Genomic DNA, 14,497 nt, shown 5'->3' on the forward strand with positions numbered 1-14,497 from the left:
ATGTTGTTTTACACATTTTTTTTTAGCAGAGCACAATGCTAACAGCATCTGATGGCTTGGCGCTTGTTTCCTTTACAAGAAATGCAACCCAAAACTCCTCACAGCAACCTGTTCCAGGCTTTCCTGTATGGGTCAGGAAATCAGGCCTCTGTTTCCTTTCCACATGTTGCAACAGGAAGAGCACTGCAGAGCTACTTCCTAAAGGAACTCTTCTTGCCCACCCCTTCCTTGACAGCCCTGAAAGAATTATGTGTATTATGTACAATGGGGGAAGGAGAGCCAGATTGCATGTCAGTGCAGGTCACAGTTACAATGCAGCAGATCTCAGAAAGGTGTAAGGTCTGATAAGAGGCAAGTCTTCTCTACTTGCTGTGTCAAATCACCAATAGTTTATCTAAAGGTCTGTGCCCTTGAAGCACAAAAATATATTGTTTTTAAGCATAACTGGAAATACCTTTCTATCAAGAAAAGTTGTCTGGCTATGTGACTTTACATGGTGCATGCAGTTATTTTTCCAGTCCCAGAGATAATTAGCACAAGGACACTTTGCCAGGCTAAAGCTGAGAGAATATCCTTCACAGCCTTTCTGAGCATTTGTGTCCTTTTCCAATTTTTATGCTGCTGTCAGTGGACTCTGGCATTTCTTACCCAATTCATTTGCTTTCTCTGGTAATCATATGCAATGAAGATATGCATGGCCAACATTTAAACAGGCTGCAGATCAATTAGTGGTCTTAAGTTTATCTGATTTTTATCAAAGAAGACAGAGCTTTGGGTCGATTGTCAGAGCCTGTGTCAAGTTGACCTTTTCAGAGATGTCTACATTGCCAGTCCCTTGGGCAACTTGTTGTCCCCTGTTAGTCTCTGAATGGCAGAAGTCTGTTCTGCTCAAGCACAAAGTATACACAGATGTCTATATTACATTCTTATAGGTTTGACAGCAACTGCATGTTGTATCTATAAACTGTCCTTTAGCAGTGACACTTCCTCAATGATGATAAGCTAATTTATGCAACTAAATCTCCTTTGTGCAGAAATGAAAGCTAATTGAGTCATTACAAAGTAATTCAGGAAGGAATACCTTGTATAAATTGGCTTACTTTATAAATCCTTCTCAAGTGGTTTTCATGCATCCTAAGTGGTGCTTAAGCAGTTTTGCTGCCATCACATACCCAGGTAAAAAAGACAGCTTTACAGAGCTATAAAAACATTATTTTAAAACAGCAAATGGAAGAGAAAAGAAAATAAAGGTAAAAAGGAAGCGTATACACATAAAGAGGAAAGATTTTAATTACCTGAAACAGTGGAAACTTCCTCCTGGCTCTCATTGCTTGGCACTTCAGCTTTTGAAGAAAGACGTTCTTCTGCAAAACACATAACTGCAAATGAAATTCTGAAGGGTCACCTCAGCTGACAGGAATTACAGCCCACATCAGCCTGAAAAACACACTCTGTATTTCCAGATTGCAAGCCTTGTTTACTATTTTGCACTTATACAGAAGTTGAAACATTGTTATGTCTGTGGTTTCCGCCATCCATTCAAACACTCCAAGAGCTTTCTTCCAAAATCTCAGATGTGAACATCTGTTTCCCTTTTCACTCTGGTCTGAATGCAGACATAGAGCTGCAGTTCTGCTGATATGCAGTAATTCTGAGACAATTAGAATGAGGGTCCTCTTCTGCTGCATACATTTCTTGTCAGAAAAGGATAAAGAAAAGGAAAACAAGGTGTGAAAAAATATCCCGAGCCCAAGCAATAACTCAGCTGTAGAAAGCAGTATGCAACAAAGGCAGATGACATCTTACCTTCAACACTGTCCTACAGACACGGTAGCTCAACATCTGCATGATGGGAACACAGCCACTACAGATACCAGGCCCTTCACTGCTCCTGCCCACTGTGCTGGGCCACAGTTTTAAGCAAGCCAGACTATCAAATGACTTAGTTCAAGTTTAGAAGACAAGAAAAAAGAAAACCTGGCAGTGATCAGCTCTAAAGCATGTTTTCTGGCTAGCAGGCTTGGAACACTCTGAAATCCCCATGGGCAATTTCAAAAGATGTGCTCCATACTCCCTGTCTGGCATAGACATTGAACTCTCACGTCCAAACCCTCACTTGAGTAAATCCACACTCCACTCAGTACAGGGATAACAGATCTGCTCCTCGCATTTCCCAGTCAACAATTCTGTTGATGATGTATAAAAGGGGAACAAACTTTTAGCTGAATCCTGTCTTTAAGTTCATAAGGAAATAGAAACAAATTTATCTTGGGATTTACAGTATATCAAAACTGACAAGGCTTCTGTACTGAATGAGGAAATAGCATATTAATAAACCCACTTCTCAAACATGAATTGGACTTTTAATACATTTAAACTATCTGGCTTTGCTACTCATCACATCTTCTACAGATAGTCAAGCTTCCTTTTAAGATACACATTTCAGCAACTAATTTTGATATTTTACTAATGACAGACAACAGATAAAGGACTCACGGTGTTTAAAATGTTCCTCATTGTGCAACTCTTATGTAATTGCCCATTTACTTTGACAATGAGTGAATTTTATATCAAGAGTTCAAAGGATATTTTAGCCTTGTAAAAATTTAATCTAGCCACAAGACTGTTCCTCTGCAAACATTAAAGCAGATGTTTAAAGCACAAGAGCAGACCTGTTGGAATGAGTATGCATAATTGCTGCTAACCTCTATACACAGTCCTACATATATTACAATTACATCATAAGATTCATTCCACAAAAAGCTTTGAAATTCTGCCATACTAAGCCAGCAAGAGGTTCTTTTCTTGAATCTTGACTAGTTAAAAATCTAGTCAAGATGAATATAAACTAATTTTTAAGCCAAGGTGGAGGAGAGAGAACAGGAAAAAAAATTCCTAGCAATAGAACAGGAGAAATCTGAAGCTGCAGTACACACAAAACATTCTAAACTATGTACTGCATTCAGATGTTCAAATGCATTCCCCTACTTGGCATTAACATTTGTTAAACATTTCCAAGTATGCTCATCTGTTTATTTTAAGAACTCACAATTGAACCATAAATGGCAAAAATGCATCCTTATGTGCTGTCCAGAGCACTAGGAGGCACTGTCATTCTGTGGGTTCCCTACTGTGGTACTCACAGGGAGTAGTACCCCAGTATCAGTCACATTTTCTAGAATTGCTCCATTTTTCCAGAAAAAAACCACCTTCATCCATCACACATGGTACTATATTATTCTTTAAGTAAATCGAAGTTGATATTACATGTTGCTTGAATGTTTGGACCTAAATCAGTTGCTATTTTGAATGTCCTATGGATTTTAACTCTATCACTAGTTTAAACTGAGGACTGACTCCAGTAGAGGGTATCTCAACTCAAGTAAAGCAGCAGCAGAGGTCTGAAGAGACATTTTTGTAAGGTACAGCCAAATACATGTAGATTGCATTGTGATTTCCCATAAAATATTTAGAATATATGTATTCTTCTGAAGAACTTATTTCCTAGAAACAAGAGTTGACCAGATCCACATCTGAAGATATGAAAATACCTGAATCAAAGTTCTTTGAATTCCTAAAGGTGCCAACTTCAAGCAAAAACTCACCATATTTGTATACTGGTTTGGATCTCAACCATCCCCACTTATCCCACCTTGCTTTACACTACAGAGCTGTCACAGAGAGGACAAAGTTTCAGGTACAATTAGGGTAGTAAAAAGAAACTGTGGTTCTTAACTCATGGTTATAATACTCTGGTATTATGGCCTGAAGCAGTAACTATGTGCAGGTGGTCTACTTTACACACAGCAACCTCAATTACTTCGAGAACTACAGCTGCAGTCTGATGCAACGTGTATAATTTTGTGTTGCAACGTGGCATAGAGTCAAAAGATGAAAAATTAAATTAAAAAATACATTAGAAATATTCTGGGTTTTTTTTAAGATACTGTGTATAAGGAGTCATGCATAACTTTAAAATAATCTGTTCCAGTTTTTCCTGTGTACTTCTTCACACAATTGCTATCACTGCAGAGAGAAAATACTCTTTTCTACCTTCTCACTGTCTCAAAATGAGACTAATGTACATTAATCAAACCAATGAACTCTTCCAGAGCTGTAGACACTAAGAACCCCTGAGATACAGATTATGTTCCATACTATGCTGATACTTAGAGACATTAATGGCAAACAACCTTCTTGTGACAATGGAACAAGGAACTAACTGTATTTGTTAAAGGTTTTTTTCAGTTAGTCCAAGAAAATTGTTGAAAATTATTTATTTATTCAATTTGCAATTTGAAGAAAAAACAACAAAAATAATCACCCAATCACATATGATTCTACCATCCCCAAAATTTAAAAGGTGAACAATGAATTCTACACTTGCTGAGGTTTTTTACATGAATCCATTACTTTATTTTTCTTCCAATATATTTTTTTTAAAAGGAGGAAGGAAAAAAGATTGGACTACTAGAGTATAAAACAGATAAGTTTGGCTTGAACAGTGCATTCCTGCAATGGAATGTGGTATCTCCATGATAAACATGGATAAATTTAGCAGTTTCCTCTACTAACATGTTACCTATTTACATTAGATTCTAATTTAATGCCATTATTATTTGGTATTCTATTGCCCTCTAGTTTCTGACACATTGTCATTGCGCAATACTAGTTTACACCTTGAATAATCCCAGTTTGTGAGTTAATATATTCTATTCAATGCTTTGATTACAGTAAACAAAACCAGCTCAGCTATGCAGCAAAATCTACCAAACCACACAGATGGTTATAAGCTTTTCATTGTGTGGTTTCCATAGCAATCATATTGCAAATCTGGAAGCTTCTTGCAAATAAGCAGCTTGTATTTACATGCCTCTCGGCTGTAGCATGGAACACAACAAGTGAAGTTATTATTCCAATCACATATTGTTAGCAACATGACTGGAAGATGTTTTGATCAGTTCAGATAAAAAGTACTGCAGTGAACTAATTTTTCATCTATTTCAGAATGATACAAGCAATCACACAGTTGTAATACACATTCATGTCTCTTCATTTGAAATCTCGCTGTAGTGTCAGAAGGTTATAAGCATACAAACAAGTCTTCTAAGATAGACACCCCACAAAAAATTTTGATTATTAAATAATCAAAATAATAAATATATATTAATATAAATAATATATATTAATATAAATAACCAATTTAAAAACTACACAGTGTCTTTACTATTGTACTTGACAGGGAGGACAGACACCTGCAAAAAGCCAGATGGGCACATGAACTCTGCTGACACTGAATATCACAGGTCTACACTGTTTTGCCCAAGAAAAAGAAATAATGGCTTAACGCCAAGAGTATTACTCCTCGACACTGCTTTCTTGCTACCAAATAATGACTCTGCAAACAAGAACTTTCAAACCCAAATAAATGCTTACCAAGGGAAAGAGTCAAAGCCTTTTCTCTCCAGAATTTATAATTTTATTAATTGACCTGGCCCCCATAGCAGATGGATTATTACTCTAATAAGGGACATAAATCAACCCAGTTACATAATTTTTTTTAAACAATTAGCAAAAACTGGCTTTTTTAAAAACAAGAGTATCTGTTCAGAGAAACATTTAATATTTCCAGAGAAGCAGCAATAAATGCACAAAATTTAAGAACAAGATTGGTTACATAATTCGGCCAAACTGACATGTTATGCTAGCATTTATGGTGAGGGCTAGTGACCATCTGGGACAAAGAAATAAGTATTAATGCTCTGTTTTATGCAGGGCCAGCAAATTGCCTCATGTGAGGTCAGTGCTCCCCAGCCTTGGGGATGGGGTCCTCTGCAGCATTCTCACCTGTACAGGCCTGTATACTTCACCCATTGTAGGGTTTTAGCCTAAGCAGCTTCATAGAAAATCTAGTAGGTTTACTTGCCTTGGTGTGTGTATTTATAATGGTAGGGATTTTAATTTCTGGTATCTTCTTTTAGACTCCAGACCCACCCATTACATATGAGAGAGACCCCTCTGTACGAAGAGATCTTCCAATGCAATTAGCAAAACTCCAACTTTGATAATCTTCCAATATTCCCAAAGATCTGCCCCTTTCCCCCAGCCCCTCTGGGACATGGCAGACTACTGGAAGATTTACACACAGCTTCTTGACATTTCACCTCACCCTGCATTCCCACTAGTAGCCTGGTGTACTCTGTAAACAATGAAACAGTTTGGAAAAGGCTGCTGAAGGTGCTACTGTCTAGCCATGGTGTGAGATCTTCGGAGCAGCAGAGATGGGGAGACAGACTCTTGTTTTATTAAAGCTCCACCTGACTGTACTATAGTGCTTGGTTTGAGAATGAAAATGCTTCCAGGACAGTGAGAGAAGTGGGAAACAAGTAGGCTGCTAGAGGAGTGATTATAAATGTGAGAATTTCTTACCATGACAGAAGAGAGGAAATTTTATTGCTACTTCTATGGGTCAGCTAGTTACCACCCAATAGCTCCAGCAAAAAAAAGTTACATTCCTGTATGGCAAATCTGAGTGTAAAAAAACCCAATTTCCACAACACAAGCAGAATGATAGAAAGAGGTCACCCAAACACAGGCTAAACACTGGGATTGCAGACAAGATGACATCAACATATGCCAGCAGAAGCAGAAGTTGCGTCTGACTAAATGGTCATCATTGCATTCGGAAATATGATGGGAAACAGGCAGTAAAAAATTGTATTCCAAAAGAATACAGAAAGAGATTTCTGGATTATGAACAATATAAAAATACATCTTAAAGAAAAATAATACGCATACTGAGGTGCTTCAGTTTTAGTTGATGACAGCCCATGCCAATTCCTAACCCAAATTTCTTCTAACACATGTGATCCAAGTCTGAGTCCAAGATGGAGGCAAAAGGTTTCATTCAAGATCTAAACTGTATGGGACCTCCAACTATCATTTTTGCACAAGTTTTAACCAGCTCTTTGAAAACAGCCATTATCTCAATACTAAAGTACGGTTAAATATACACACCACTCTTCCCAATCAGCAGACAGTAACAGAAGTCTGCTATTAATATTAACAATGTCTTGACTTCTCAATGGCTTTGAATAAGTAGCACTAGCCAGTGCCACTTTACAAAGTGAAAAGGCTAGAATAACGAAATACTTTGGGAGAGATGGGATCTGTGGAAATTGCTCAGCCTAACACCCTGCTCTGACTCAGAAAGTTAGATCAGGTTTCTAGGAAACAGCATTTGGCCTCTTTTGGTACTCCACACTGAACTGTTCAGCAGCAGTTTAAAAGGGCCTGTGCATTTTAATAGCTCACGTATGAGACAGCTGAAGCTAATGACTTTCTAGAACAGGATTAGCTCAAATTACTCAGTTTTTTCCAGATCTTGCCAAGTCCCCAGATGTGAGGTTTCCTGTATTCCTTGAGAAATCATGCACCTTTTTTTCCCCTCAGTTGCATTCCTTGTATCTTTAAAAGGTACTACTGTGCACCACTGTTATTTCCAGTTGTCTAATAACTAAATCTGAATAACTAAACCAGCTGGCTCAGCTAAAAGCAAAGCAGTGCCTCCTATTGAGAAGACCTTGGAAAGTTACCTCATCATCCTCACAATAAAGGTTAGTAGACTTTGATGTAAATTAACTCATTGCTGCAAGAGAAGAAGTGACATGGGAGTACTGTCACTTTGACATTTTCAGGAGAAAAAAACTCTCTCAAAACAATCTTTCTGTGGCACCACCCAGTGAATCTTAGCATTTGTAATGGTCTGGCTTAACCAAAACCAAAAAGCAGATCCAACATCCCCTTCCTAAGAAAAGTATTTTGGAGTTACAGCATTTGCTAAACAAAAGAGTAAAGTAAATCAAAAAATTCCCAGACCACTAAGGACAAAGAGCAAACACACTTTATGGCTGTGGTTCTCTAGTGTTGAACAGAATAACATTGTTTGGATCATATAACTATTGCTATGAAGAAAAATAACAGAGAGAAGCAGCAGAGAGAAATGAGTACATTTGGAGAACTGTTTGAGGAGAAAAAAGTATCTCTTTCTAAATACTTCTGTGAAAAAGACACCACATTTCTCCTATATTACCTCACACACAACCATCCACATGAACTATAGTAGCACAATGGATTTTAAAAATCATGTTTTTAAAAGGTGGAAGACATTTTTTGGACTCTCACTATTTTACTGGAAAAAACAAGCAACAAGTCATCAAAGAACACATCTCTGGAGTAAAAACAGCTACTCTCTCACATACACAGGAAAGAAAAAAAAAACATAAGCATTTTTGCAAGGTCATCCACAGTTGCTGCAAAGTGGATCTTCTCACTGTACTGTGCAGTCTTTTACCAATTTTCATGAAATCTAGGAGAATGCTTTGCTTTCCTACTTGCTGAGACTTGACTATATGTTAACACATTTTCTCTTTCTTTTTCTTTCCTTTCCCGACTACCAAATATTCCAGTACCTCTGCTTGCTTGCCTTTGCCCCATTCTGTAGTCACAGCCAATATCCTCTTCAGACCCCACAATTTTGTACATTTACCAAACACAGAAGTTGTCAGTATGGAAGTTCCTGTTTCCCAGGATAAATGAGACCCTTCATATTTTAAGAAAAAACTGTCAAAATGGGAGGAAAAATATTCTCAGTCACCTGAATGACCGGATAGAATATATTCACTGGGACAACTGAATAATCCATGGAGGTGCAGGCAATTCCCAATTGTAGTTATGAATATATTACAATTTCATAAACTCAGCTTCCTGCTCCAAGCTCTCCTTGCAAATAAGCAATCTTCTGTCATATTTTGAGTGACAGCTCAATTCAACTTAGTTGGCCACTTCTTTGCCAAACAGCAAATAATCTAAAATCTCTGATTAAAATCAAACCAAACACAATCTTCTCAATCTTTTTACATACTCTACATTCTCTTTTTTGTGTGTTTTTTTGGGGGGTGTGTAACATAGATACAAAATAATTACGAGTTTGTCAATTAGAAGTTAAAGCAGGAAAAAATTGCTAGTCTGACAGAACTAGGAGGAAGAGAAGCATGTCAAATCTCAGTTACACCAATAGCAAGCTTTGGAGGAGAGGAGATAGTAAAAAAGCAGAAAAAGCAGGAGTACCTACCAGGAAAGGTGACTTAGAATGCCTAATTTTGGAATATTAACATTTATTTGACAAAATTATCTCATTATTATTAATAAAATTCAATATAAATATGCCAAAGTGCAATGTGTGCTGCATAAAAATAAGGGATGGGTTTTGCACTGACCTTTTTATTTCCTCATGAAGAAAGACCTGATAATAGTAATTCTCCTCAAGAGAAAAGATAAAGGTCATCACAAGCAAGCTCATTGTGGATATGCACACAATGATTATAATGAAGAATAAAAGAAATTATAGAAATCCACTTCCAGAAACTTATTAATTGATTTCCCATTTTCAAATTCACAGACACTTTGTATTTACAAATAAAGTCACTATTTTGAGGATTTTTTTATCAGAAATCAAGTATTTGTCTAATCCTATATGCTGACTGAACCGGTCAGAATATATTAAACTCAGAAATAAAAAAATTGTTTGATGTGTCATCAAAGAAGGTGAAAATTTCATAAGTGACTTCAAAATCCAGCTCAGTACAAGATTTAAGTTTTACTAGGTACTTCTTTAAATCTTACCTTTACTTTTTTGATCAAGATATTAGGTAAAAACTTCCACACCTGAACAGAAGCATTTCTGAAGATAAAGTTTCATGTTAAATTTCAACAAAAGAACAATTTTGGCTCTACTTCTAAAATTGTTCCTAAAGCCTCAATTTTGGCATACCAAATTGAGGCATCCTATATAAATCCATACTTAACCATTTAAAGAAAGAATATAATATTTCATGACACTACTCTTAACAGGTCTCAACAATGTAGAGGAAAAGCTTTTGGGTTTTAATGTTTCTACATGCTCATCTAATTATTTAGCTGATTAATAAAAAATGCTCCCTTCTCTGTTCCCCATCACCCTAGCAAAAAAAAAATAGCTGGAATTATTGGACAGAATGCAAATTAGTTTTTCAAAGGGACAAAACAAACAACAATTTTTAAGTTAATTCCATGTTTCTATTGTAGGTTTGGAGGAATTTGTACTAGAGATTGATGGCCTAAATACATGTGGCATGTACATAAGAATATTCTTCTAAATGTAATAAAGATTTATATGAATTCACTGTTACTAAAATAAATTTGTTTGTTCTCTCAACCTGTAATAGCTCTTAGCAATGTAAATAGTTTAAGTGTTCAACATGACATTTTATAAACATTATTTTTAAAATGTTTTGCTAAAATAAATGTGGTGGCTATTAAAATCTACATAGAAAATATAAATAGTTCCCAATGTAAATACATTTAGCAATCAAATATTCAATTAATTAATCTATACTATATAACTCTGTACTACAGCATTATTTGACAACCATGTATAGCAGTTATATTTCTCAAGCTTAAATTTATAGATGGAAGTCTGTAAATGTCAAGTAAAGTTTCTCCTGATCATTGATCAGCAGCAAGTCTTAAATTTAAAAGCCATTTCTGAAAACTACATATTCTTAATTGTGACAAATGGGACTTGACATAAAATTTACATACATACAATTCATAAAGCATCTTGCTTAAACCACATAATATCCTATAATAACGTGCAAGGTTAATATATTCAAATTTATAGTATGATTCTTGAATTTACTCAAAAAAGGGACAAAAGGCAAAGCATAGCTCACTTCAGGGAAAAGAAACACAATACAGTTGTTGGCATTTTTCCACAAGCAAAGTCTGGCTCCCAGATGCTTCTCTTGTAACTCCTTTAAAAACATTATACCAGGACATTTTTGCATTCCCTGTGTTGATCACTAACTGCACACTGACAAAAAAAAAAAATCAGCAGTTTTCACCCTTTGGGTATTTTCATTAAAAATAACAAACCCACAGTACTGCCACTTTGCACTGTTTATGGCCCAGGCCATTAAATGAAATTATGCCAACTATGCTAAATCCTTTCTCCAACTAAAATGATGAAATTAAGTGAAAATGTTATTGTTATGATTTACTAGTATCAGGTTAAATCAGAAATATGCAGAAAATTATAGTTGTAATGCAGACTGTTTACATGTACCACGTTTTGGATAACATTCCCATATTAATCTCCACAAATACTATCCCATTCTTTGAGTCTCATACATTAGGTCCGTACTGGGATCGGCCACTCTGGATGTCAGATCTTACAAGTCCTACACGCCGCAAACCACAATGCATCCTCAAGAGAAGAGGTTGGACACTGTGATTCATAAGCAGGAGATGACAACTGTTCCTCAGGCAGCTCTCCAGGTCAGTGTGGGATTGACAAGCAGTTGTATCTCAAAAGAATCCATGGCTTCTGGAGTCCGATACTACTAGAATTCACTCATAGACAGTACTTTCAGATTGCCAGAGACACAACACAGTCCCAGTTGCACTGTAAGAGCACTACTTGTATGTTTGAGCTAGGCAGTTTATCCAGGAACTAGGTTTTATGACTTACATGAAGTTATAACAAAATCATATCCATCTTAAACTTTTGTTTATTGAATTATCTGAAATTGATGTTCAACATGTACTGATGGAAATGTGTAACTTCTTATCAGAGAATCACACAATCATTTGGGTGTGGCATAACCTCTAGGATCATCTCATTCCAACATCTATGCCATGGGCAGGATCAGGTTCCTCAAAGCCGCATACAACCCACCCTAACACACTTCCAGTGATGTGAGGTATCTACAACATCTCTGGACAACCTGTTCTGGTGCCTCACCATCCTCACAGCAAAGTATTTCTTCCCAATATTGATTCTTAATTTTTAAGGAAATAAAATTTGAGAGAGGTATGCAACCAAGATAAATTCAGTTAGCATATTTTTGGACAACGGAAGCATGATTCTCATGCTAGGACCCACCGGCTTTCCAGTAGATAATGCTTTTTGAAAATGCAATTCCTTCCTTTAATTCCCAGTTTTATGTTAAGATTCAAGAGAAGAATAATTGTTACAGATTGCTAAGACAGAATGCTTCCACAACCCTAAGATAGAAGTATTGGAACATCCTCTTTAAGGATATTTTAAGTTCCAGAGATTTTAAACTAGTTTTCATTAAAACACAAACTCAGAATTTTTAGGTGGAGGAAAATAAGGTCTTCTAGGAAAAGTTAGAACTTCAAACAAAAGGACTGAAAATAAAATATCCACTGTGACAACCATCCCCTCTCTGCATAAGAAGACTGTCCTCCTATTTCGCCAACACAAATCTCACTGACTCTTCTGGCTTCTTAAGAAAAGATTCTCCCCTGTGCTGCTGAAGCTTATCTGTGTGCCTGCACCCTGCACTTCCTTGGGGCATCCCTCTGTCTCCTCTAGGGCACAGCAGACTGACGCATCTTGCCCTCTCTGCCTGGTCCACTGTGTGGTCTAGGAGATCCTGCTGACCATTTTCCTTTCCTAGAAGCAACCATCTTGCTTCTTTCAAAAACTTGTACCCAGCCCAGGGAGCAGCAGCAAAGACAAGGAAACAAGCAGCCTTGTCCTGTGTTACCTTCTTTATATATGTGTAAACTAAGTATGACATCTATTGCAAATACAGTACACTGCAACACACAAATAAATCAGACATATATGCATACAGCCAGAAAAATTCATGAAGCTCTGGTTAAATGGTAGTATTTTCTTAGGCTAATTCTTTCACTTTGAGGAGAGTGGGAAGAAAAGAGAGTAGCAAAGGGAAAGGAAAAGACATATACAGAAGGATTTATGCTGATGCATTTCTTAAGGCTAAAAAATTCAAAGCAGATATTTGTATCTACAGTAACAGAATGATTAATTCAGCCTTTAGAGCCCACCTTGCTGGGTCTCATTTGAGAATTCGGTTGTACAAATTATGGTTCCTTAATAGCTACCTTGTGGAAACCAGAAAAGTTGAGAAGCGATAGCCTGAGGCACCATATAACCTCTGGTTGCTCGTTTCTCAAAAAACTCTATCTAACGGTTTTAATAGCCTGATATGCAGTCATTCATCACAAATTCAAAAAATTAAGATTCTCTGACCTATCTATATAGTATTTGTCACATTTCTACCCAAGCAATAAAATGGGCCAAATATTTATTTCTATTTCCATAAATATAGATAATACAATTGACATTTTATTTCAAACTTGCTAAACTGAAGCAACTTCTCAAATTTATGCTTAATAAATTATCTTACATAACATGACATTTTCTCTGAATGTTTATATTAAGTGTATTGCACTGCTTCTTAATTAGATAAAAACAGTGCCACCATAGAAAACTTTACTTTCAAAAGAATACACTTTGGCTCCACAACCCATTGAAGACATGCACACATAACAAAGCTTTGTTCACATTCAACATTCTAATTTTAACCTTCTAATTTTAAGCAAGTAAGTTTTAAAATGCCACTAGACAGTAGTTTATTTAGTGGTGTATTTTTTGTTTGCTTTGGTTTGGGCTCTTGGTCTGATTGGCTTTTAGGACACTTCTCTTTTAAAACCTGAAATACATAAACAAAATTCAACATTTTCTAATGTGAGTCTTTGATAAACACAGCCTTTCCAACATGAACTCCTTTGATTTATTCTAACAGTTGACCACATCAGGAAGACCACTTCTATTTTCTCTACCTGTAAACTCTGAAATCTATGAAGCCTGAAACATCTGAAAACTATGAAGTCTCTCATGCAGTTTCAAGAGAGGAAAATAAATATCTATACTTAATAGCACACACTTTCTGTTCACTGTAGATACTGTAATTGACTGCTTTGAATCTCGCAAAACCAAATTTTCTGCAGCAGAGGTATATCACTGAATAAAATATAAACAAAGAACACTATTCTAAGATTATTTATCAGTGGACAAACCCACTCTGAGTCCAATCAGTCAATATACCTCTCACATGCAAATCAGACTAAATATGAATACTCAGTTATTATTCCACTTTTACTGGCCTCCTCACTTTTGCAAACGTGTGTGTGATGAGGGAGCAGGGGGTGAATTGCACCATGGACAGTAGGATTTCTGATAGCTATGGACCACCTGTTGTACACAGAGAGACACTTTATATTCACTTCAAAAGAAATGCAGAAGAGTCTGAGAACCTTATTTTTCCTCACAAAGGCCTGCCACTTCCCACTCAATGGACATCTCATTCTTTTCAGCTACACCAGATTGTTTACCTCCTATTCCATCACTGACATCCAACATCAATGGAAAGAAGGGCTTCCTCTTCAGATGTAGGATTACAGTAATTGAAGATAATGCCCCAGCTCTTGTGGCAAACAAAAGCTGAGGTCCAGGTATCAAGTTCCTAACCACCTTGTGGATGCAATGTCTTTAAATATTTGTCTGGATTCGTAACTCATGTCTCGTGAGCATTTAGTACTAGTTGAAGGATAACTTCAAGGC

At 36.5% G+C, this 14,497-nt stretch overlaps 1 protein-coding gene across 2 annotated transcripts in view; it reads right to left on the reverse strand.

The window, feature by feature from the left end:
* The window catches only part of SKAP2 (src kinase associated phosphoprotein 2), a 119,455-nt gene that overhangs the window by 17,717 nt on the left and 87,241 nt on the right, over positions 1-14,497 (reverse strand). For both annotated transcript variants that reach the window (XM_058832586.1, XM_058832587.1), the window contains exon 10: positions 1,296-1,364. In XM_058832586.1, coding sequence (XP_058688569.1) covers positions 1,296-1,364 — 69 coding nt within the window. The remainder of the gene's footprint in view (positions 1-1,295; positions 1,365-14,497) is intronic.

This window comes from Poecile atricapillus, chromosome 2, assembly GCF_030490865.1.
Source record: "Poecile atricapillus isolate bPoeAtr1 chromosome 2, bPoeAtr1.hap1, whole genome shotgun sequence".
Taxonomy (NCBI): Eukaryota; Metazoa; Chordata; class Aves; order Passeriformes; family Paridae; genus Poecile; species Poecile atricapillus.